At 50.4% G+C, this 26,410-nt stretch overlaps 1 protein-coding gene across 12 annotated transcripts in view; it reads right to left on the bottom strand.

Moving 5' to 3' along the window:
- The window catches only part of RBFOX1 (RNA binding fox-1 homolog 1), a 2,416,982-nt gene extending 2,399,107 nt beyond the window's left edge, over nucleotides 1–17,875 (bottom strand). For all 12 annotated transcript variants that reach the window (XM_060406050.1, XM_060406058.1, XM_060406056.1 and 9 more), the window contains exon 1: nucleotides 17,576–17,875. In XM_060406050.1, the coding sequence (XP_060262033.1) occupies nucleotides 17,576–17,785 (210 nt within the window). In that variant the 5' untranslated portion in view covers nucleotides 17,786–17,875. The remainder of the gene's footprint in view (nucleotides 1–17,575) is intronic.
- Between the last annotated feature and the right edge of the window lie 8,535 nt (nucleotides 17,876–26,410).

Raw genomic sequence — 26,410 nt, 5'->3', positions numbered from 1 at the left:
ACTGGTATATATGAAGCACAATACATTTTCATGTGTAATTGTTTTTTAAGCCCTTCATTCTCAAATAGGCTGCAGGATGAGGTCTCCAAGGCCCTGGGTTCTCATCTGATTTATGTTATGGTAGAGTCACCTCTGATGGGTCTACGTTCCAATCATTTTTTTATCCTTTTTCTTCAAAAGTTCTCGGCACATGGTGGTTCTGTGTATGTTTGCTGAATAAACCATAGACAAATGACAACTGGGAATTCTGGAAGCGCAGTCAGGACTCCAGAAACTGTGGGTGTCTCCAAGACACTCCGGCTGAATTCCTCAGTCTCACCATGATTTTCCGTCTGAACTTGAACCCTATGCATGGCCTTTGTTACAGAACTCCTGCACAGGACAGGCCCCCTCGGCAGGGAAATAATCTGACCTAAAAGGTCAATAGTCTTTAGGCTGAGAAACCCTTATGTAAATAGAAACACACGCTATATACATGTTTGTACTCACGATCAATTTTAACCCTTTGATTATGATCACTTAAAAGAGAAACAAAAACGTCATATGGAGGCGGGTAGAATCCCAAACAAAGAAAACCCAGAGTTGCCCACAAATCTGGTGTTTTTAGAGCTTGGATTTGATTTCAGTTCTTTTTGTCTAGTTTTTTGACTGATTTTTCTTAAAACGGCATCCATTGGGCTCAAGGCCCTAAGATTCCCGCAAAGATGAGGTTCACATGGGAAATTTGCACACACCCACGCAGGTACACACTGTCATTTGCATGCAGACATCCACCCACAGACACACACACTCGAAGACACACACACCACCAAAGACAGAGAACAAACTTCACCATAAAAGCACAGTCCCACAGAAGAGCAGAAACTCGCCCTTTTTCCAGGGGGACGTCTATTTCATTGGTCTAATTCAGACCCCGATGGTCAAGCTGTTCCTAAGCCCAGTTCTCAGTCTTCCCCCTCTAGGAAGGGGAGATGGATTTTTCTTCCTTCAATCAAGAATATAGATTTTTAAACACTTCTGCATCTCAAAGCAGGCTGCACTTCCTAAGCTGCACATATTGATCAGCATTTTATTGTGAGTTTTCTTTCAGCTGAACTGGAAAAAATATAATCTAATTATGTCCTTAGTGACAGTTGGGAATCAGTCGCACCAAATCCGAGGGGGTGTGTTTGTGTGATTGAGGTGTTTAATTTGGGGGACAATGAAGCGGAAGCCATGGCCGTGTTTTAACATAATTAGCACAGAATATCTCTTAAGGACTGAACTGAAGCTGGAAAAGATTCTGCCCATAGAACTGAGTCAGGGTGGTCTGAGCCCCTAGAGACATTTAAGCATTAACATTTTACCAACGTCTCTTCAAGAGTCCCAGGTTGTGGCATAGGAAAGACAGAAATACTCCAAGTCTTGGCTACGATTCTATAAAGAGAAATAACCTGGGCTTGTAGATACTCCACAGTGTGGTTCTCTAAGCTGCTGACTCCCAGGTTGTTCTATTTCTTAAGCCAATAAAATATTTTTATTAATTTGGTAACTAAGATAAAGTTGCCCTTTTTTAGAGGGGTAAAGAGTTACGAGGGCTTCCCTGGTGGTGGTAAAGAATCCGCCAGCAATGCAGAAGACCCAGGTTCGATCCTTGGGTCATGAAGATCCCCTGGAGAAGGGATTGGCTACCGACTCCAGTATTCTTGCCTGGAAAATCTCAAGGACAGAGGAGGCTGGCACGTGATAGTCCATGGGGTCACAAAGAGCTGGACACAACTGAGCGACTAAGCATCCACGCATGGTACAAGGAACATCATTTGGGGACCACTGCTCTGAGCCAGGTGATAAAAAGGCCCCAAAAATAGAGCACGGAGTCCCTAGAAAGATCTGACAGAGCCAGACTGCTCACATTTCTCACCATCAAGGAGCAGACACTCACCAGGAGCATCTACACATCCAGCCTCAAAGGGGGCTATATAGCTTCATTGTAATGCCCTCGTTTTGATCCTCATCATCACTGCAAGGCCGTTTGGTCTCAGGATCTAAAATTCCCACTGTAACTACGTTCTCCCGTCTGCCTCCCCACTCCCACACCTTCTCTCTTCTAAATTCAGTCTTCACAACCTCACCGCCCCTTCTTGCTTTGCCTTCCTCATCTAGCCTGGACCCTACACTCATCTTCAGCTTCCTCAGTTTCACTTCAGTTTATTTTTCTTCAATTATATTCATGCACCATTAAATGTAGTACTTTTTCTTTAAAAAAAAAAATCCCATTGTGTCTGATTAGAAGTGTCTGTCCATCTCTCCACCCGTCGTTCCATCTGCACACAGGGTGAGTCTGGGATGATGTTCACTTTATAGGAAGGAGGTTTATTTCCTGGGGCAGTAAGATTTGAGATGATCTTTCTTTCTTTCCTATACTTCTCTGTATTCCTTGAATTTTTTAAAGCACCTCTTTCATTAGAAATAATCAAGGAAAGGACTTCCCTTGTGGTCCAGTGGTGAAGACTCCATGCTTCCACTGCAGGGAGCACAGGTTCAATCCTTGCTTGGGAAACTAGTATCCTCCCCATACTGCATGGCATGGCCAAAACTTTTGTTTAATGAATAAGAACTTAAATATTAAACAATCAAAGTATTTTTATATCTACTCTGTGTTGCACTTATTCACATACTCATCTAATCTCCCTACTTGATTATAAACTTCCTGAGTTATCTACTGATGCTGTGGTCCCAGCACCAGAGATTCTGATTCAAAAAGGTGGGACCTTGTAAACTGTAGGCCTAGAAACCACCCCAAATGAGTCCCTCACAGGTGTTCTAAGGGCATCATTCTGAGAAGCACTGATACAAAAGGAAGAACCCTCAAGAAGTTTTTTCCACAGTTTATTTTCAGCCCTGAAAATATTTATTACAGCCCTGCCTCTGTGTGTATTAGTCACTCAGTCGTGTCCGACTCTTTGCAACCCCAGGGACTGTAGCCCATAAGGCTCCTCTGTCCATGGAACTCTCCAACAAAACTCTGTAAAGCAATTATCCTTCAATTTAAAAATAAATAAGTTTTTTTAAAAAGCAAAAAAATATATGGATAATAAACATATTTTTAAAGTTCTTAAAAAAATAGAACACGGGAGTGGGTTGCCATTCCCTTCTCCAGGGGATCTTTCTGATCCAGGGATGGAACCCAGGTCTTCTACATTGCAGGTCGATTCTTTACCATCTGAACCACCAGGGAAGCCCTCCTGTCCAGCATAGGAAGCAACTGAAATATTATGTAATCCATACCAATTATGGTACTGATTGTGTGTGTGAGGAATTCAGAAATGGTTTCATCAAGGTTGAGGATTGTAGAAAAAGGTTCCTCTTTTGGATGCCAAGTTCCACCTCACACACAGTGGTAACTAAAATGGTAACTAAAGCTTTCTCCAGCTTTGTATTCCATGTTTTTTTTTTTTAATCATAAATGAAGTGTATCCATCCCCAAACCAAATCCCAGTTACTTACATACATTTGTACAGGAGATCTGATAGTACCCACTCTGAAGGAGAAATCAACACAGCTCCCATGGTGGGGTGAAACGGAAGTGAAATTTTGAGTTCAATTAGTGAGGATGACAATGAAACATTTCCCAGGAGGTGCTTTCGGCAGCTCTGCCCATCCACAACCTCACTCCATCTCACGGCAAAGCCTTGCTTAAGCTGCACTGGCTTCCATTAGAGTAAATCACACTGACTCACAGAAAATGCAGATGCGAGACAGAAAGGTGCTTTTAACAAAGGTTCACATCACACACAGACATACACACAAGCCTCCCTAGAGCCTGACCCCTTTCAGCAAGCAAACCCGCTCCTCTGAACACCTATAGAAACCTTGGTTCACTGATGCAAACGTGAGAGAGAACCCTGACATCAACGAGCTCACAGTCCAGGGGGAACAAACAAGCTTGAACGCAAGTGAGGATAAGACAAGATGGAGTAGAAGAGTCCACCTTGACATTTAAACAAAGCAGCACCATGGACTAGTTCCCAAACTGGGTCCCTGAGGCAGAGCCAGGCCTGCCCAGGAGACACCTGGGAGCTTTTGTAACCAGAGATCCTGGCTGAGCCTTTAAGCTTCCAAAACTCTGGGCATGAGCTCCAGGAATTGGTATATGTAATAGACATCCTCCCCCGCATGATTTTGGTGTTCCTCAGGGCTGAGAAATGTGGAACTATGGAGAACAGCAAAGAAGGCACTAATATAAACCCACAAATGTTGATTTCTGTGCAGAACACAGTGTTAACAGCCCGAGTGCATGATCCCTGATACTCAGAAAACCACGTAAGGGAAGCATTTGCGGAATGACTGGGTGTTACAGGTCAGAGCCAGACGCCTGCAAGACTCAAACCCTGCCCTGCTGGTCAGCCCTCTGCCTACAGGAGCCCAGTGGGAGTCTCCCTGCAAGTTTTAATACAATGCAACCTATTTTCCAAGGTCACTGGGGCCCGGGATGGTAAACAATCTGCCTGAGTTCCCCCAGCTGGTAGCTGTCCAAACCTGGGGTTCAAACCCAAATCCATCTGACTCCAAAGCTGTTTCCACTTGCTTCATCCCCAGAGTTGTCCCAGTTATAGACTGACTGAACACACCCAACAGTCACTTATCTTTTTAGAAACTGTCTCAGGTCCCACTTTTAATATTAGATGAGGGCTATTTCTTACAGAGTAACCCTGTATCGAGAATATGAAGCAGTTCCCTCGCTTAAGCTCTTACACAGACAGACTCAGGAGTCCAGGGTCCTGGTCCCTTTTCTGCACCTTCCTTAGTTTTCCCCACCCGTAAAAACAGCAACCACAATCTTTTGACAGATTCCCTCTGCCAGAGGAGACAGGGAGGAAGGGTGAACTCCATTCGGTTTTTGAACAGACAGCTTCAGGGTTAATGATGATTCCACAGGATAGAAAATATCAGTCACAGAACACTTTGCATTCAAATAGAATGTTTTCATTTTCAAAGAGCCCTCACTTACCATCTCATCTTATCCTCCTAACTGTCCTGAAAGGGGAGCAGGCTTGATATTCCTAACCTCACTTCCCAGACGGAAGACTGAGGCATGGGCTTTCCTGATGCCAGACATGGGGTGTGATGAAGGTGAAGCCGACCATCACTGCCAGCCCCCTCACCGCCGAGTGCCTCCTAGATCTGGCGGACTTTTGGCAGAGGAGACCAAAGGGCTGGGTCACTCAACTCTGCTCTCTGAACACTCCTTTTATTGACGAGGAAAGTAAAATCTTGCACTGATAATTAATACAAATTATGGTTATAACTGAAGCCTGATGAATTGGTAACAGTTGGAGAATCAATAATCAATGCCTTGGTGGAGTCTCGCTGCTGGCATTCCAGGTAAATTTCACCAAAGAATCTTCATCAAATTTAGCAGCCTTGTTACCCAGTCCAAGCTCACCCAGCTCACCGCACGACAGGCCAATGAATCCAAGAGATGAGGTGTTGAGGCAAGGAAAATGACTGTTTGGAGAGCCAGCTGACCAAGAAGATGGCAGGCTAGCACCTCAAAATAAACATCTTATCAGGGTCTCTAGATGCCAAGTTCTTTTATAGATTAGAGATGAGGGGAGGTGAGGAAGCAAAGTAGAGAGGCCATTAATCTTGCAAACATCTCCTAGAAGGGCAAGCCTCAGGCAGGGGATGTGTTAATTTCTTCCTTCCTGCTGTCTACAGGTGGACAGGGTTCTCAACAAAGGCACTGTTGTTTAACAGTCAGGCAAAGGGGCAGGATTCTCTGAGGCAAGCCATTCGGTATGATTATACTAAGAAAAACAAGTCAAACAGTTCCAACATGGAGTCAGAATTGGCTTCTTCTCTGCAACAGCCTCATCAATTATTCCCCAACCATGAGGAGAAGGAAGGTTTATTAAATACTTGAAGTTCACCTGGGCAAACTCAGACCCTTTTGTCCACTTGGACCTGACCCTCAGCCCTGAGACTCACTCAGTCCTCCAAGTCAGTCCTTCTTCCAGCCTTTGGATTAACCCCAGTGACTGCCCACCCAACAGGCAGCTTCACCTTATTTACACATCCTCTATTTTAAGCCTTTCCTTCAATCTGGCCTTCACCAAAAGCTGGAGAAGTTATTGACAAAACCAAGTCATCCTGGGTAAGGGATGGGAATAAGGGAGGAGGCCTCACTTATGGGATCAAGTTCTAAGCAAACTTGAAGAGGGAAAAGCAAACTGAACATCTACCAAGGGAGAGAGCATGGATTTTGCGTAACTGAAGCTAAAGATGATCGGGGGGCTATGGCAGACCACAAGATCTAAATACGATATAGATTCCATCCTCCCACACGAACAACTATGCTTCAGATATAATGAAGGCCTTTGCTAAGGATAAGTCAGAAAGATGGGGCATTCTATGCCACAGTAAGGAAGTCCATTGACAAATATGTTCCAACATCATCTTCCAGAGGACCCCTGGGATTCTGCTAACACAAGGCCTACATATTCTCTCCCATTTCTGCTGTTGGAGAGCTGTCATAGTTAAGAGGTGGACAGTGTGCACCCAGTCAGGTGAGCATATGCTAAACACCAGAGATACAGTGGGAACAAAGACAGCGTGGCCCTGCCCTCACGGTGATCTTAGTGTAGAAGAGGGCAGATATGCATCATAGAATCAGGCCAAAAGAAAGAGGTGTATCTAGTTGGGCCCAGACCTAAACAGAGAGACAGCTGGTGCTAAGACAGGTAACAGGGGGGCAGGCTTCCCTGAGGCAATGGTGACTCAGCTAAGAAATGAGATGTTTACCTGCTGAAGGGGAGGCTGAAAGAGCTTTCCCAGGCATAGGCAGCACATTCCCAGGATATGCAAAGGCCCTGAGGCAGAAAAGAGCACAGCAGGGGTACAGGAGCTTTAAAGAGACTAAAGAGAGCAAGTGGGCATGCAGGCGATCGTAGCGCCTGCCCCACAGAGGAGCTGCAAGGAGACCGAGGCCTTGTCCATAACAAGTTCAGTAAAAAGATTAAGCAGTAACACAGAACAAGGTTCCTTCCTGGATTTTCCCATGAAGAGATGCAGGACTCAGAGGCCCCTCCAACGAAGGTCCTCCTTGACAGGCCCCCAGCCAGTTGGATGCAAATTCACCCTCTGATCACAATCAAATATCAGGAACCAGGCGGAAGCTGCCTAGGGGGAAGAGGCAGCTTTCTTCCCGAGCTGTGGTCGGCTTCTACGGTCTTTCAGATGGAAATCAGGCAGCTCGTTGGACCGAGAGCAGAGCCTCGCACCCCTCCCGGTGAGAGAGCTGATGAATCAGGCGCACTAGTGGATCGATCAACCCATGCCTGTGAGCAAGTTTATGGTGGCAATGAAGGGCTGTATTTGTCTGGCAAAACACGGGGTGGTTTAATCTCCAGGAGGAGTGTCTGTCGGCGCAGGTTTTCTGGAAGGCAGGAGCGGGGCAGACGAGGCTTCCGTTTCATCTGCAGGCCCCTTGCAGAGGGAGCTGGGGAAGGCTTTGCAGCCATCTGGCACACTGTTTGCATCTCGTCTGGCTGGGCGGCTGTGCTCCAAACAAGGGTGGATGGGGCAGTTCTTGCCCTGTGTTTGGAGAGGAATAGGAGGGAACCAACAGAGGTGGGGGTAGGGGGGCAGGTGCAGGGGAGCAGAGCATCCAGCCCCACAGACTCTGGGCCACTAAGCAGCCCTGGAGAATCTTCCCAATTCCTCCCCAACCTCGTGCCTGCACACTGGCCCTCCTGTGGGCACATACCAACACATACCCACATCCCCCAGAGCACTGCCAGACGGAGCAAGTGGAAGGACAGGACACCATTCACACTTGAATTTCAAATAAACAACAAATCATATTTTAGTGTAGGCATGTCCCAAATATTGCTCTGGGACATACTTATTCTTTAAAAAAAAAAAAAAAAAAAAACCTGTTAATTTTAAAGTCAAGCTTAACTAGACCTCCTGCATTTAATCTGGCAAACCTAGTCCTGAATAAACAACCCAAGACTTGGGTACTCACAGAGAAGGTCACACACACACAGGAACACCAACATACGGGCACACACATGTACATGCACGCATACAAGCCCACGTGCCTCAGCGTCCAAGGCAAAAGGGAGTTCAAAGGTCAAATTGTGGGTGCTTACCCCCTACACTTCCTTGTCTTCTGGGTCTGGGCTCAGAGCCACCAGAGTCCCAGCCACCTCGGGGTCACCTGGAACCCAGGACCAAGCTACTGCGGGAGATGCCCTGAGGCAGCAGGACACTCACTGACCTGCCCCTGCCTGGACTCCAGTGTAGAAGACACCGCAGAGCCCTGTGGGCCTTGGCAAACACAGCAAGGGGCTGAGACTGGAGGTTCATCAGGGAGCCTAAGCTGGGGAATCCACTGATGAGCCAATTTTTTTGTCTGTACCTGCTGCCTGCACCCCAATCTCTGCCCCCACCAACCACACACTGAGAGTTTACTGAGCAGCTACTAAGGGCCTGGCATTGGACTCGACACCAAAGACATACCTACCCCCCGTGAAGTCACAGCCCAGCGCGCTGAAAACTCAGTGATGACCTGCCTGGCACCGGCTGAACGTGCGCAGAGAGCCAAGCGTACAGAAGCGGTGCTCATTCCCCGAATCCTCCCAGCAGCCAAGGAGGCAGCTGCCACTGTTCTCTGATCCCCGCTTTACCGTTGAGGGACCTGAGACCAAGAGAGCTGGAACAGTTTGCTCAAGGACACGTGGGGGGAAGCAGCAAGACCTGGAGGAGGCGAAAGCCAACCTTGGAACCTGCAGTAACATAACCAAGAATGTTCAGGAAAACGAACCTTCCCACCTGCCAGTCAGAAGCCAGGGTCCTGCCAGGAGGGGCTGGAGGGTCAGCTGGGCCCCCAGGGGTGGCAGGGTGTAGACTGACCCTAACAGAAGTTAGGCGGGCAATGCCATCTCACCAGTGCCCCTCAGGCTTCAGAGGATGACCCCCACTGAGGACAGCACCTGTGAGCCTCAGGGTGCTGAGGGGGCGAGAAGATATTTACACAGGATGCAAAGACCCAGGATGCGCAGCAGCACCGACGCCCCCCTGCCCTGGTTATCCTGCCCCTGGGAACGTCCTGGAGAAGCACAGGCACAGAACACCAAGCAGTGTGCGCCAGGATACTCACCACAACACATGAGCAACGGGGAGGAAGAAAGAACCACTCAAAGACCCATCAGTCCAGGGTCAGCCAGGAGCATCCACACCGCAGAATAACTGCCATATGAGTAAGGTGGGGCCCAGGGGCCTTCATGAGATGATGCCAAAGACACACCACTGAGTGAAAAGGAAGCTCTTCTAGACATTAAATGGAGAATTATCATGGCAAATAGACGGGGAAACAGTGGAAACAGTGGCAGACTTTATTTTTCTGGGCTCCAAAATCACTGCAGATGGTGATTGCAGCCATGAAAATTAAAAGACACTTACTCTTTGGAAGGAAAGTTATGACCAACCCAGACAGCATATTAAAAAGCAGAGACATTACTTTGCCAACAAAGGTCCGTCTAGTCCAGGCTATGGTTTTTCCAGTGGTCACGTATGGATGTAAGAGTTGAACTATAAAGAAAGCTGAGTGCAGAAGAATTGATGCTTTTGAGCTGTGGTGTTGGAGAAGACTCTTGAGAGTCCTTGGACTGCAAGGAGATCCAACCAGTCCATCCTAAAGGAGATCAGTCCTGGGTGTTCATTGGAAGGACTGATGCTGAAGCTGAAACTCCAACAGTTTGGCCACCTGATGAGAAAAGCTGACTCATTGGAAAAGACCGTGATGCTGGTAAAGATTGAGGGCAGCAGGAGAAGGGGACGACAGAGGATGAGATGGTTGAATGGCATCACTGACTCAATGGACATGGGTCTGAGTGGACTCCGGGAGTTGATGATGGACAGGGAGGCCTGGTGTGCTGTGGTTCACGGGGTCACAAAGAGTCGGACACGACTGAGCAACTGAACCGAACTGATCCTATTTGTATTTTTAAAAGATTAAAATTAAACTATATATGTGCAACTATCCGTGCCTGAATACACAGAGAAAGGTGTGGAAGGGTGCATGTCAACTCCCCACTCCTGGTGTCACCTCTGAGAGGCAAGACTGAAGAGAGGCAGACAAAAGAGTTGCTTGCTCTTTGTTTTCTATGTATTTGTGTAGCCAAAATTCTTTACAGTGAGCAAATAATAATGTGTACTGCTAACAAGCAGAATAAAGAGCAGGGAATTATACTCATACCGTGTAGATGCTTTCATCCAGCCCGATTCCTAGAGGCCAGAGCTTACAACTCCACCAGGACAACACAGAACATGGAATCAAAAAGTGAAATGAAAAGGGCAGTAGATTTTCCCTCCCAGGCATCACACGCCTTCCAATTTAAGCCAACACATCACCAAGTCACAGAGTTTTCCTTATCCAGGGACACAGAGCACAAGACCCGGAGCAGGCACAAGCCCTGCCTAGGTTTCTCCTGGAAGGAGGTCTGACGGGCAAGGCAAGGCACGTCCGCACGCAGTCAGGGGTGGAGGGACCCGGCCGGAGGGGCCCACAGAGCCAAGGAAACCCAGTGGGCAGCCCTTTCACCCTCCAAAGGTCTTCAGAACCCAGAGCTGCATGGAACCCCTGAAAGCCTATTTCTATGATATCCTGGAACACAGAGAGAGGAGGCAGGGAGGAGGAAACGCGCAGGATTCACAAAGCCCAGACACACGTGGAGCACACTGATGGTATCTGCTCTTCTCTCTGCTTTCGGAAATCCACGCTTTCTCCCTTGTGACTTCAAGTCCTTGCTTGTGCACGTGAGCTCTCCTCTCTGTCTGTCTGCCTCTACCCTCTGTTTGGAGTTCCTCCCCTGCAGGTCTGCCCGGGCCCCCTCCCCCTCTGCTGGCACTAGTGGTAAAGAACCCGCCCGCCGATGCAAAAAACCTAAGAGACGCGGGTTCAATCCCTGAGTCAGGAAGATCCCCTGGAGGAGGGCATGGCAATCCACTCCAGCATTCTTGCCTGCAGAATCTCATGGACAGAGGAGCCCCTACAATCCACGGGGTCGCAAAGAGTCGGACACTACTAAAGAGACTTAGCACACATGTACACACCCTCCCCCTCTGACCACACCCCGCCTGGGACACTGGCTCCAAGGTGGTGAGGTCTAGGGGTCAGCTGTGGCAGAGACTCTCCGGAGAAGGAAAGACAGGAGCCTTGTGGACTTGTGAGTAACCTGACAACTTTCCCACTGGAGCTGATAAGGGAAAAGGCCAGCTCCTCCTCTGGGCAGGGCTCTTGTTGGCCTCTTGGGGGATCTGTGCTGCTGGTCAGAAGTACTGTCGCCTCCACATGAAGTTGCCTGCAAGGAAAGCAGTTCAGGAAGCCATGTGTTCTCAAAGAAAAAAAAAAAAAAAACGGAATTAAATGTACCATCTGCTTATTAGCAAGAGATTTTGAGGCAGACGCTTAAATATGCATGCCCAGACATTAAAAAACTTGGGGGTAAATGTTAATTTCAATAACCCAAGTTCTTGTGCTTGCAAAAAAAAAAATCTTTCTTTTCTCTCAGTGATTTGGAGGCTCTGTACCCCACAGCACCAACAAGACTATCTCAGTGGACTTTGGCAGCTGTGTAAAGTGGGACCCCAAACACTCGCTGGGGACCCGTCTTAGAGGGATGCTGCCAAGTCTCCATTCCCTCCCTCCTTTCTCATCTCCATCCAAAAGTCAGACAGCACTAGGCGGCTATCTGGCCACAGGGATAAGGAAAGCCCACTCAAAGCCTCAGTCCTTACCCTGACACCAGAGACCCAGAAAGGTGAGAGTAGGGTAGCTGAGTCCCTCTCCCTCTGGATTCCCACCAGGTGAGCCCTCGTCACAAACCCAGCCCAGGACACCATCAGGGTGCAAAACCCTTCACCTGAGATTCTCAGTGTAAATATTTTCAGCTTTGTGGGCCATACAGTCTCTGCCCCAACTATTCAACTCTCCCATTCTAGTAAGAAGGGAGCCACAGACAATATGCTTGTGAATGGGTGTGGCTGTGTGTCAATAAAACTTTATTGACAAACACAAGTGGGGAGGGCAGCCTAGGCCCATGGACCAGGGTCTGTCTCCTCTGCTAGAGTAAGATCTCCAGAAGAACAAAGACTGATCCATCCTGTAGACCAGCACCCAGCCTGGCACCTGGTACGTAGGAGCTGCTCAAATACTTGAAGAAGGGATGAGAAAGCAAGTGGCCCCCAGTGCAGAAAGGTGAGGGCTCCCAATGGTACCCTCTTGTGCCGGGGAACACACCAGGACAAGGCTCTCCACCAAGGCTGGGTCCTTTTCCAATGGAGCATCGAAAAGTGACAGCTCTGTGTTTAAGAACACAAGGCTTTGGAGTCACACACACACACAAACTAACGTTTTCCAAGAGTGTCAAGGCTGGGAGCGTCCTGTGTTTCATTGCACACACCCCAGCTGGGTTCTGAAGTGTCTAGACTTAGGGTGAGTCTTTGTACCCCCACCCCAGTTGGCCTCCATTAAAATTCCGGCAAGAGCCAACAAGCATATGAAGTCCAGTGGGCTCTTTTCAACACAAATGACCCTTGTTCTTCTCCCCCATCTGTCTGTGGAGCCACCCGTGCTCTGCCTGCTGGTCCTCTGACCCTTCTCCTCTCATCATTCAGATTTCCCAGGCTTCCACCAAAGCCTCTTCTTTTGCCACTCCTCTCTCCTCCCAGTCAATCTTGTGTGTCCTCTTCGCCTCAACTACCATCAACACTGATGACCTTCAAGTCTGAATCGCCATCCCCAACCCATCTGTCCATTAGATGCTGCCCCCTGGGTCTCAGAACAACCTCAGCCAGAGCCTAGAGTCAGATCCATGGTCTTCCCTGCTTTTCTGGAAGCTGACTTGACGCTGCATCTTGCTCACTCCCATTACCCAAAAGATCCTTAAGTCCTCTGAAACAGATCTCCTAAGGTACACAACTCAAGGTCCTCAATTCAGGCACACAACTCCACCACTGTCCAGGCCACCAGTAAAGCAGAGACTCCTGTCCCAGTGCCCAAACTGGTCTCTCTCCTATTCCTTGAGCTCCAAGTCATGTTCCAGAGGACACAACGGAACGATGGCCATCCTGATGAAATTTTTTAAATTAGGAGGACCCTGGCCTGCAGTCTGAATTTCCCCTGAGAATCCCAAATCGAGTTCCAGTTTGTCAGCACTGGGGTTAAATCTTTCTGAAATGATTAAGGCCAAGGGCAGCACAGTGCACCCTCAAACTACTCCAGGCACAGAGTCATCCGCCTCCCCAGGCTGTGAGGCATCGGAACCATCTAGTATGTGCCTCTCTGCTCCAGCTGAAAGGAATGTCCTCCAAGCTTCTGCCCTCCCCCAGGACCCTCCACCATCTTGCACCGCACTCATGGTCCCTGGAGGATGAGGAGATCTCCTGCCATTTCCCACTCCAGCACAGCATTCCGCAGACGCGTGCCTCACAGATTACAGAAGAGCTGAGGCAGACACACCGTGCTCCAGTGGGCGGCCATGTCTTCATGTCAGCTTGAGAGATCGTTGCCAGGGAAATATCTATATCTCGGCAAAGAGAGCTTCCACCCTGCAGAGTCCAGCTGTGCTCAAACGGGAATCCTGAAACCCAGATGTTGGTCCAAATGCCCTGCCTCGGCAGCTGGCTTTGGAACTCTCCACTGTGGGCGCACACCCTTAGTGCCACCTGCCCTGCCTGCCCACAGCTCTGCCTCGCTGGGATCCTGGACCCCGAGAACCAAGAAGGAAATCAGGGGGACCCGATGAGATGCTACCTGAACCCAATCTAAGGTTCAGGTGAATGGTATACCCACCCCCCCACACCCTGCAATTACAGGGCTTTCCAAGTGGTGCTAGTGGTAAAGAACCCATCTGCCGATGCAAGAGACATAAGAGACATGGGTTCAATCCCTGAGTCGGTAAGATCCCTTGGAGAAGGGCATGGCAACCCACTCCAGTATTCTTGCCTGGAGAGTCCCATGGACAGAGGAACCTGGCGGGCTACAGTCCATGGGGTCACAAAAGAGTCAGACACGACTGAAGCAACTTAACGCACGCATCCTGCTTTATACGTCACCAGTGGTTAAGGGGATGGGGATGGAGTCTGATTCACTCAAATAACTTAGAATGGAGACGACCATTTGTTTTGTGCTTTTTGCATGTCTAAATGCTATGCCAAGCATTTTCTATTTACTAACTTGTTGTTTCATCAAAAGCATATACAACCCACCACTGAGGTTATCCCCATTTTATAGATAAGAAAACTGAGGCCCCTGGAGATGGTATAAATTTATCAAGGCCACAGAGCTCATAAGTGGTACAGCAGGAACCCAAACCCAACTACCACACTGTGAAATATTTTTTGCAAGTGTAGACTTGTGCCTCTAAGCCAAGGTGATTTTGCCCGCCTCTTCCTGGGTTGTCACATTTGGGGATAGGGTATCAGTGCTACCCTCTGTGGGTAGAGGCCAGGGATGCTGCCAAGCAGCCCAATCATACACAGTGCTGCCCCACCACCACCATAACAGAATAATCTGACTCCAAATGTCAACAGCACAGCGCCAAAGTTGAGATACCCCGGTGCAGACCCTCACCAGAAAGAGGGGACAGATCTACAGTCTGGCTTCACCCCTACAGGGAGCCTCATGCTGACAACAACCTTCTGCTGCAGTCTCAACCCCGGCGACACTTTTTTTAGTCACGACATGCAGCATGTGGGATCCCAGTTCCCCCACCAGGGATCAAGCTCAAACCTTCTGCATTAGAGAAATGAAGTCCCGACAACGGCCCCAGCAGGGAATTCCCAACCCCAGGGACTCTGGAGCAGAGCTCATCAGGGAACTTCAGGGAATCCGATGAGCAATTACTCCTGAAAGCTCAACTCTGCCCAGCAACAACCCAGAAATCTATGCCAAGCTGCCTGATCATGGGAAGAGCTGAACAAACACCTGGGGTTGATAACCAATTACATAGGAAAGACTTTTCTCTCCTTCCAGGAAGAGCTATAGGTCAGACTCACCCTGGGGTCACTCTAAAGGAATCAATAGTTCAATTGTCATCACCAATAGAATGATACTTGGATATGTTCTTTCTATAAAATTCTATAAGTAATAAAAAGAGAGAGAGAAGGAATCAATAAAGGCTCTCAGGGGACCAGTTCTTCAATATCTCCTCAGCATCACTGGTCTTAGAGGGGGCAAAAGGAGTCTGTAAAACTTCTGATCCCTGGTGGGGGGGTCAGCCCTCACGAGTCGCATACCTTCCTTCCACCACACGTCCAGCAGGACCTGGGTGCTGAGGCCTCCTAGGGCTCCAGTTTAGCTCCTAAAAGCATCCCCTAGCAAACCAGCAGAGGATGCAACCCCCTCCTTAAAGACAGGGGCTGAGTCCAGGAGCCACTCTGAGCAACAGCCAGTCACACATAAACCTCAGCCATCCGGGACATCAGATACAGTGATGGGAAAGGGTATTTTATCCTTAAAAGCATCTACATACAACACAGACAGGGAGGTGTTGCCCGTGCAGCTTCTGCAGAGAAAAAGCCCAGAATGATCTGCATCCAAAAATAATCTGCTATCAAAGAAAAAGGATGTTTTTGACATTTTGGCCAAGCTAATGGTCTACACAGACAAAATCTCATGAAAAAGCATTCTGTTTTTCTTGATCCATTTGGACATGGTCTGTGAGTGAAGAAACGGTTCTCTTCCTTAAAGAAATAGCTGTTCCTGGCACCAGCCTGAAACTGCTTCCAGGTTCTTTAAAGAGAATATTCTTATAGATGTGGAAAAGGAGAAATCTGTCTGGTGGGCATTCTGGGCAGCCTGGACTTTGGCCAACCTTTAGACTTAAAAATCAAGACAGCATCTTTATGAGGGGCCACTGTCCCCAGAAGATCCGGGTATCCCATGGAACAGGGCCTGGTGACATATGCTTTGCACCATGGAGGCCATTAAGGCTCAGAGAGGTTAGGCAACTTGCCCCAGTCACTCAGCTAAGGAGAGCCATAACCAGGACCCAAACCCGAGTAGTCTGGATCCAAACCCACATTCCTAAGCAGCCCACTGCACCTGGTCACTCCATTCCATTCTGGTGTCCTGGTTTGGGGCAAAGTTCCATGTGAAAGAGGGAGGTGACAGGGGCAGGGAAGGGCTTCTGACAGTGGAAGTTTCATGGCACTGCACGGCCCCATCATCACATCTCAGACGCGGGACCTCTCCTCTCATCACACCGCAACGCATCCCTTTCCATGACGTGTCCCGGAAAACCTTCCCCAAATATCATCCTTCTGGCATCACAGAGAGAAGTTCACCTGGTTCTGGTGTCCAGGTGGCTCACGATCTGAACTCAATCACAGGCATGGGAGGCGAGGGCTTGGGAGCAACTCCTGAGAGCAGCCCCCTCCCCGAGTCAGCCGGGCTTTGACGCAACCCAGTGAAGGGGAGGCAGACAGCTGACGCTGGCGAGGATTTGGGAGAAACAAGAGGACCTCTTCCTTCTGGGGCTCACTAGTCACCAATCAAATTTTTAAGGTGAGCTCGGCTGAGCAAGTGGTTGGAAGAAACAAAAAGGTCAAACCCATTATCAATTTCAAACTCTCAAGGTGGCAGCCCTCGCCAAAAGGACAGCCGTCCGGCCAGCCCTCATTTGTCCTCCAGACATCTGTGACCCCCAAATGTGAGGTCCGCCTAGTCACAACTGGAAGATTCAGGAGAGGAAGCAAAAAGCAGGGGCCAGGGAGAGGGGGTCAAGCTGGTCAAGGAACTCTGTCCCACACACACCTAGTGACTCACATATCCACGTACATATGCAACAAACCACCCCAAAACGTTCCCTCGGCCAGTGGGTACCAGAGCCAGGGCACCCCAAGGGGATGCACAGAACTTTGCTTCACTGTCCTTCTCTGGAGAGATGGGCAGAGAAGAGTGACTCCAAACTAGGAAGCCTTCACCTGCCTCCTCTCTCAACTCTCCCTGCCCAGCCAGCCTGGAGAGCGGTGACAGGAAGACGGGGGGTGGGGGTGGAGGCAGGCAGGGGGCTTGGTGAGCTGCCACCAGTGCACGCGCTGACTGGGCACGGTTTTCAGAGCCTGTGCCCCATACTTCCCACCCAAGCCCCTTACCAGGTGGAAGGCGACCAGCAAAAAGTCCCAGAGAGACGCCTCAAACCGCTCTGCCCAGGATGAGGCTGTGCAGGGTGAGGGCTCCTCAGAGTAAAACCCTCACCCCCCACCCCCGTCTCCTTTCCCTTCTGGGTACCCCCAGGACACAGAGTGCCCCTCCCTTTTCGAACAACCCCAGAGTCCACGGGTCTCCCAGCCAGCAACAACGACGACGCGGCAGAATTAGCAAGTCGATCCTACATAAACAAGAAGGGAGTTGCCACCAACGACGGGGCATCTAGTTTCTCCGGAGGTCCCCACAAGCTACCACACCGCGCCCGCACGCAGGAGTTGCTGCCCAATTACCAACTTGGAGCTGACCGCCGACGGGGTGCAGCCCTGCCCCCACCCCAGCCCCTACCCCGTCCCTCCTGCGCCCCCGCTCACTTACGCCTCCGTCCTCGACACCTGTCTGGGTCCCGGTTTCTTCCCTGCCGAGACGCGGCGCGTCTTCCCCTTCCTCCCTCGCCGCGCTTCCTCCTTCCAGCCCCAGCCTCAACCTCTTCTCCTCCGGAGGGGCGTCCTCCGCCTCCCGCCTCTGCCGGCCATCCCTGCCTCTGAGCTTGCCCGTGTCCTCGGGGCTGCTGGAAGGGCTGGCCATGGCTCAGGAGGCTCTGCCTGCACTTGAGGGAGAGGAAGGACCCAGCAGCCTTCCGAGCCGAGCGGCCTGTCAGTGGGAGACCGGGCTTCTGAGCGCGGGCTCGGTGGGTTCGCGCGGCTGGGCTCGGAGCTGGGCTCCTCCGCGGACCACTCCTGTCTCTCTGCCGCCCCCTGCTGGCTGCTTGCGGACACAGCGGGCACGCGTGGACGAGGCCTGCGCGGGTCTCACCTGCCCTGGGGCCAGCCAGGCCCGCTCAGAAAAATCCTGGCCACCCCCCACCCCCCAGTTTGCCCACACGGACGGTCTCCCTGCCTAAGGAAGGGAAGGGAGAAGGGACAGACAGACGTCCACTTCTGCAGCGCCCTGCGACGATGGACACCCTGGTCCTTGGTACTGTTCTGCATCTTGAACGGTTTGGAGGTGGCTGGAAAATTGAGGCTGCTCAAAATACCAGGAGAATTCAGCCTGGAGAATGATGACCATATTTCAAAGCTGTGCTTATCTATCAAGGGTGTTTATTGAGCATCACTATGAACCAGGCCTGGCGCTGGGGGGGAGGGGTGGTGAGGGATGGTCTGCAACAGTGCCCATGGCAGATACTGTCTCTGCCCTCGTGGAGCCCAGTGCAAGGGGGGTGGGGGGAGGTGGTGACTGGCTGACATTCCACAGGACTGCAAAGGAAACGTGCTGAGGAGTGTGCCAGGCGCTCAGTCGTCTCCAACTCTTTGCAACCCCATGAACTGTAGCCCACCCCCCAGGTTCCTCTGTTCATGGGATTCTCCAGGCAAGAATACCAGAGTGGGTAGCCACTCCCTTCTCCAGGGGATCTTCCCGACCCAGCGATCAAACCTGGGTCTCCTGCATCGCAGGATGCTGGGGAGAGAGGAGCCTAAAACAGCAGCACCTCAGAAGGTCTGGGGCTGAGCAAGGGGCAGAGGAAGTGAACCCTAAATGGAGGTGACCCAGATGAGTAGTTCTCAGCCAGGCGAAGGGTGTTCAGGCAGAGGGAACAGCACATGTGAAAGCCCAGAGGCTGGGAGGGAGGCAGCAAGAAGCCTGTGGGGGCGCAGGGGGGTGGGCGAGGGGAGCACGGAGTGGTGGGTGGAGAGGTTGCCGGGGACGGGGCATGCAGGGCAGGACCAGGTAGAGGACCACTGGGGGGCTCAGCACAGCGGCAGTGCAGACGGACCAAGGGAGGAGACATTAGGAGACATTTTGGAGTGATGGGCTGATAAATCTGAGTGGGCCCCCAATGTTCCCTTAGCACCAGAGTGGGGCTCCCTCCTCAGCTGCGTGATGAGTTGAGCTGGGAGGTATATTCCAGACATTTAAGTGTCATACCCAGTGTCCAGAACAGGCTGAATGAGCGTCAGGCTCCGACGTGTCCTGAGCTTCCCCAACCAAGAGCTGAGACCATGTTGCACTTGCTTGTTAATTTTTTTCTGCCACTAAGCTCCTGCAGGCAGTGGCTGCCTCTGCCTTGTTCACGATTTTATCCTTAAAAGGCCTTCACGGTGGGTAGCACACAGTAGGTGCTCAAGAAACATTCGTAAGATAAGTAAATGGATCTGCTCCCACCCAGGGTTCTCTGTATCCTGCGCGTTCCCCCTCTTGCTTCAGCTCCTTCCCTGCTCTTCCACCTCTTCCCTCTGCCCCAGCACAAGTAAAGCCCTGTTGTTTTCCCCAGTACAAAGGAGGAGACTGCAGCGTAAAGAAGGCACTCTACAGTGGGAACGGCCGCCACTGAATTGGGAAACCTAGATGCATTCCAGAATGGCAGAGGCCAAGAGGCAGCTCTCAGCCATCAAGGCAAATGGTCGTGGGCTGAGTCAAGGCGTAAGTCAGGACAGTCCGACTCACACAGAGCTGCAGCAGTGGCCAGTCAAGCATGGTGATCCCAGACGTGATACAGACGGCAGCCCACTGAATTCTTGGTTGGTCTGTGCAAGCAGAGGAGCTCTAGGTCGAGGGAACGAAAGCTTAACTTGAATCATAAAAACAGACGGTCATGACCCCTCCATCAATTCCCAGACTTGAGCCAGTCTACAGACTCCAGGAGGCTGGGTCCCCTTGAGAAGGGACCTTGATATACTGCCAAAAATATATACTCTTAACCCTTCTCCCAGCCTTTCCCAAGGGGACCTACGCCTTTTATCAGATGGACTATGTGGGGAAACAAAAACAGACATTTCCGGGTCCACTGATCTGACACTAATTCCAGGAGACCCCATCACTGGATTGGAGTCCACGAGAAAGAGCAGGGTTTATGCAGGTCAGACGACCAGCACAATTTCAGCTCCACCATCTCACGGTGGTCACAGGCGGTCGCCACACCCATCCTGTGGGTACTAGTCCAGTGGCAGAGCTGGGACTCAAATCCAGGGTGTCCAGCTTAGAGGCTGTGCTCTTAACCACAAAACAGTGCGGCATCTCTAGGAAGAAAGTATTGACTATAATTCAGGATTTCAGGCCCCAGGCCCCACGCCCAGCCCAAGGTCATCGTGTCAACCCTATTCTGTGCAGTATTCGAAACTAGGCAGGAAAATTAGGGACAATCAAAAGGTCACAGGGCCTGACATCAAAAGAAAGGGCATGGGTTTACTAAGCCAGGGGAGCTGAATCCCCGAGGGACCGCTACTCACCTCCCTGGCAGTCTGACTAGATCTGATGGTCAAAGTGGGAGAAAGCCCAGAACAAAAGTAAGCCCTTTCACCGTCTCACCTGAGAAAAGGTCTGTAAATTCTTTGGGAGGCCTTTCAGATATAGACGAAACCAGCAATAAAACAAGCTCGGTGACTTGGACTGCAAAGAGATAAAACCAGTCAATCCTAAAGGAAATCAATCCTTAATATTCACTGGAAGGAGTGATGCTGAAGCTGAAGCTCCAATACTTTGCCCACCGGATGCGAAGAACTGACTCATTAGAAAAGACCTTGATGCTGGGAAAGACTGAAGGCAGGGGGAGAAGGGGATGACAGAGGATGAGATGGTGGGATGGCACCACCGACTCGATGGACATGAGCTTAAGCAAGCTCCAGAAGATGGTGAAGGACAGGGAAGCCTGGAGTGCTGCAGTCCATGGGGTCGAAAAGAGCTGGACACAACTGAGCCCCTGAACAACAATGGTGATGGAAACTATGGGAAGTTATGCACCATCTGAAGGAAGATACACCTTCTGCATTGGCAGGGTCTTTGGAAGGCCATCCTAAGCTACACACCCACAGAAAAGGTGCACCTGACTCCAAAGGGAGCCTGGAAAGGCAGATTCCAACACAAAGATTCAAATGCAAGTACTTAGTCCAGGAAACTGGTTGAGGATGTGGGATGGAGCGGGGAAGGCCGTTTATAAGGCAGACAAGTTACCACTGTGGACCTAGAGCTAATCCAACTGGGAGAAAGTATAGCCAGTGCACCTCAGAGTTATCCTAGTGGGGGGTGCGGGAGCTGGGTACTCACTCAGTCTTGACTGACAGCTACCCCCTGGAGGTTCCTGACTCCCATGTACTTCTGGCAAAGTGATGGCCACGGAGCGCCTCAGGCAAAGGCAAGTCAGCAGGTACAGCAGTGCTGAGGGCAAGGCATGTGGGCAAGGGCACCAACAATGACCTTGCAAAGCCCACCTCTCTCCTTTGGCAGGTTCCAGTGATGCCTGGATTCACACTCTTCCATCATGGGGCTTAGGGAGCAGATTAGCTAAGCTGGGACTTTGGTGGCAGAGATTGACTGGAGTTCTGGCTTCACTCTTAATCACATAACCTTAGGCGGGAAAACGGACCTCTGGGAGCTTCGGTTTTCTCACCTGCAAAATGGGTGTAATAGTACCTTATGGGTTATTGCGATAACTTAACAAATTGTGCGTATAAAGCTCTTAGCCTAACATACAATAAGGGCTCAAGTAGAAAGTGTGTTTATTGGGACTTCCCTGGTGGTCCCGTGGGTTAAGACTCAGTACTTTCACTGCCCGGGCCTGAGTTCAATCCTTGATGAAGGAATTAAGACCCTGCAAGCTGCATGGTGCAACCGAAAAAAAAGAAAGGCAAAGGAAGGGAAAAGAAAGGAAGGGAGGAAGGAAGAACGAAAGACCAAAAGAAAGGGAAAGAAAGAAAGGAGAAAATTTAAGCACATTTATTAATGTCATCACTTGTGTGCTTTTCTTACAGGGAAGGCAAGGCTGGCCCCGCAGCTGACAGGCCCTGAGGCCTCCAGATGCAAAGGTGGAGAGAAGGAGGGAGGCTGAATAATGATGAGAGTTACAGGCACCGTCAGGAAGCCAGAGGCAAGGGCCAGGGGTTTGCGACATCCCACGCTGCAGCCAGGTCAGCCATAAGAAAGTGCGAGTCTGACCCCTTCAGCTGGTGATAAATCAGCGCATGGGAAACATCCACCCCATGGCTTCCCTGCTCTGATCCCTGTTGTCAGCACCTAGCCATCTGAGAGGTGGAAGGAGGAACCCGGCGGTCAGGACCACCCTCTTCCCACTGGCACCAGCCTTAGGTTGTTAGCTGAGCGCCAGGGCCCCATCAAGATGAGACAAACACCCTCCTCAAGCTCTCATCCACCCAGGCTTCCGGGGCACTGATCCTCCCATAAGGACGGACCCTCCATCCAAGGCACTGCTGCCTCCTCTCCAGCGAGAAAGGGGGTGCTGACCCCTCCAAACCCAGAAGTGCTTCAGGCAATTGACCCATATATCTCCTGGTGCCACCTACACATCATCCACAGCACGTTCACTGGCTGTATGAACCCCCAAGGCCCCCCCATGCTAGCCATGACCACCAGCATCAACCAGGACACCCAAGGTACTGAACCGAAAAGTCAGGATTTGTGCTGTTCTGCACCACTGCTGAGAATCCCGTCTTACTCCCCATCAGCGGTCACTGGGGACAGCTGTCTGTCTCCTCCACACTGTACCCCAAGTCACCATGCATGTTTGCTCATAGACTCTCGGCTTCTACTTCATTTGGAATGCACACGTATCTGTGTGGCCTGCACCCATAATTACACAGGTGCTCATAGGTCCTACCAGGGCCATCAGTGAGCTTCCCACCAGCCCAGCTGTAAGGACATAATCGCGCTGGTGGTTTATTCTTAACTGTAACGTTTTTGTTAAATATCACCAAGATGCAAATGACAGTCCAGGAAGTCACCAGGTTCCAGGTTCAAGAACATCTCTCTTCACCTTTGTCACGGCTCACCTTTAATTCTGGGACATGACTGGATGTGTTTTTCTTCTCCTCCCAAGGAACATCACAACCCAACCCTTCATCTGCTTAAACAGCTCACATACAAGATTTCAGAGGCCCTCTCCTAAGCCCCCAGCACCCAAATTCTTCCCTCCTCAGCTCTGAACCAAACTGGTGAGCAGGCATCTGCCTGGAGAGAATGCAAACACCAGACTGGACGGATGTCAGCGTTTATCTAGACCATTCCTGCCAGCCCTTCCTACAGGCACATGCATATCTGTCTTGATGAGCCAAACCTCCTCTCCTCTTGTTCTTACTAAACGGGTACGTGCTGTGTCCCATTGTTTGCTGCCATGAGGTGCTGATTGCTGCAAGAGCCTTTTAATACACACACAACACTCAGAACAAAGACGAATCCCTGCCTTCTCTCTGGCACAACTGCGCCATAAATTGCAGAGTTTAGAGAAGAGAGCTTCAGAGGCAGCGCCCACACAGCCTGTGCGAGAGAGGAGAGAGAGAGAGAGAGAGAGCCCTGAGAGCAGGGGGGCAGCCCCCTCCCCAGCACCGTCATCTTGAACCTCAGACAGGGCCACAGGGCAGAAACAGGAGTGAGCACGGTGAGTCCTGGGGCTGGCAGAGGCTGGAGCTTCTGGGCAGACACACAGTCAAACCCACTGGGCCCCTAGGACTCTCGACAACCTCACATCATCATCTTGATGGTGAAGGGCTCATTTTTGTGTGTCATTTTTTTTTTTCCAGAAAACTTTATGTAATTCATTGTGCGGCCGTGCATGTGCTCAGCTGTTATCTGTCTCTTTGAGACCCCATGGATTGCAGCCTTCCAGGCTCTTCTGCCTGTGGAATTCTCCAGGCAAGAACACCGGAATGGGTTGCCATTTCCTACTCCAAGTTCATTGTGCAGAGGGGAGATTAAAATGAGTTTCTATGGGCCACGGGTTAAAAACCCATAAGGGCTCAGGAAGTATTGAACCAACTGAGATTATATGCATGTGTTTCTGTTTCTCTGAGGAATATTCTGAATTCAACTTGACAAAGGGTTTCATAATCAGCCCCCGCTCCAAGCCAAGGCAAGAACCACCAAAATGTGCCTTCATTTCAATATTTAATATTACCTTGATCTTGACTGTGACAGGGAAAGGAGAAAAAGGAGAAATGTCATTGTTTGGGGCACTGATGTGAACCGCTCAGAGACTGAAGACAGAGAGTAAAAGTTACCTCCACATGCCATCCAATGGTAAGAGTTTATGGTAATAATATTAGTCAGATAATATGAATAGCTGACGTTCCTGAGAGCTGATATTCTAAACTGTTCTAAACACTTTGTGTATGTTAACTAAATAAATCTTCAGCCCACTGAAGTGCTTATTATTTTTATTATTACTATCACCATTTTACAGATGAGGAAGCTGAAGGACAGAGCTGGAACTTGCATCTCAGTTATCTTCCTTGAGCCCATGCTCTTAACCATTCAGTGACACCACCTCCAGAACCTCCCAGTGATCACTGTAACTGTAAAGTCAAGCTGACTTGACTGTTTAGCAAAGACCACAGCATGTTCTGTGATCATTTCAGGTTTAACATTAGCAAAAGCATCATCCTTAGTTCTGTGTTCAAACACCACTCCCCACCCAGAAGCGTATACATTCATGTTGGTAACAAAACAAGAAGAAACATAAAGATTTAAAATTTAAAAAATAAAAAACTAAAAATTAAAAAAAAATAAATAAATAAATAAAAATAAATTTAAAAAAAAAAAAGAAAAGAAAGCTCACCCAGGACCACAGTGAGTGATGGAAATAAGGTTTTAACTCAGGTATGTCTGTCTTCTGAGCCTGTGCTCTTAGCCACCTGCCCAACATCTCACCCTCCTGTAATGAAATGCTCTGGCTTAAGAGAAGTCAGTGAGGCCCCTGGAAGGTCCATGTGAGGCATAGGAGGTACACAGCAAGCCCCTGGCCACCTCCAGAACATTATACCAGAGAAAACCAAATAGCAACCATGTGGGTTAGAAGACACCCTTGATTAACCAGACAGAGGAGGAAATTCCCCATCTCTTGGAGTGAGTCTCCTAAGACAGAAGGGAAGTATCTTTCATCTTTCCTCCCACACTGCTGCCAACATTCAAACAAGAGGCCCGGTGGGCAAGACCACCTGTGTCTGCGTCCAGCCATGCCTCTAGACCTAGACTGTTTTATGAGCATGAGTGAAATCAATTTCCAAGCAATGCTTCCAATGCTGAGTAGAATTCATACCAGTAATAAGTACCACTGTCCTTACGCAGATACACACTCACACACACACAGACAAAATTTAAGAATCTTGAGGGAGTGAATGCTTGCAAAAAAGATACATGTTATCTCCCTGTCATGGAGCTGTGGCATCTGACCCCTCATCTACACCTAGGTACAATCCACCTCTCTGTCCCTCCCCCTCTCCCTCCCTCCCCCTCTCCTTCTCTCCCCGTCTCTCCCCCTCTCCCTCCCTCCCCCTCTCCCTCCCTCCCCCTCTCTCTCCCTCCCCCTCTCTCCCCTCCTCCCCTCCCCTCCTCCTCTCCTCCTCCCCTCTCCCTCCCCTCCCCTCTCTCCTTCTCCCTCCCTCCCCCTCTCTCTCCCTCCCCCTCTCTCTCCCTCCCCCTCTCCCTCCCTCCCCCTCTCCCCTCTCTCCCCTCTCTCTCCCTCCCCCTCTCCCTCTCTCCCCTTCTCCCTCCCTCCCCCTCTCCCTCTCCCTCCCTCCCCACCATCCCTCTCCCTCCCTCTCCCTCTCCCTCGTCTCTCCCCCTCTCCCTCTCCCTCCCTCCCCCTCTCCCTCTCTCCCACTCTCCCCTCTCCCTCTCTCCTCATCTCTCCCCCTCTCCCTCCCTCCCCCTCTCCCTCTCTCCCCCTCTCCCTCCCTCTCCCCTTGTCTCTCTCCTAACTCTTACCTCACTTCCTGCTAGGCTTCCTCCTATTTTTATCAATACAGAAACTCTGATAACCCGAGCCACGTACCCCTTTTCTCGCTGGTGTCTCCCGGCTTTCCCTCGAAGCTGGACCTCAACTTCAGCACCATGGCCAGAGCGAAGCTCCCCTTCCCCTCAGGGCGTGGATGACAGACCTCCAATTTGCCCTCTGACCCCATCAGTCCCTCTCACTCCCTCCGGCTCTCCCTCCCCCTCTCTTCCTCTCTCCTACCCTCTCCTTCTCTTCCCCTGTACCTAAAGCTGTTTGCACACATGCGGTGATGTCAAAGTTTTGCCCAAGGAGACAAGTTGCTATGACAGATACAGGGACACAGACCAGCTGGCCAAGAAAACACAGCTTGTGTGGGTCCTAGACACAAGCACCACCTGGAGATATACCATGTCTTGACTCTGTCATCTGACTGATTTGGACACCAAAGCCCTGTAGAAGGGATAAACATTGAGGACCACACCACTCTCACC

This window comes from Ovis aries, chromosome 24 (genome assembly GCF_016772045.2).
Source record: "Ovis aries strain OAR_USU_Benz2616 breed Rambouillet chromosome 24, ARS-UI_Ramb_v3.0, whole genome shotgun sequence".
Lineage (NCBI taxonomy): Eukaryota > Metazoa > Chordata > Mammalia > Artiodactyla > Bovidae > Ovis > Ovis aries.
This window is presented reverse-complemented; position numbering and strand designations above follow the sequence as displayed.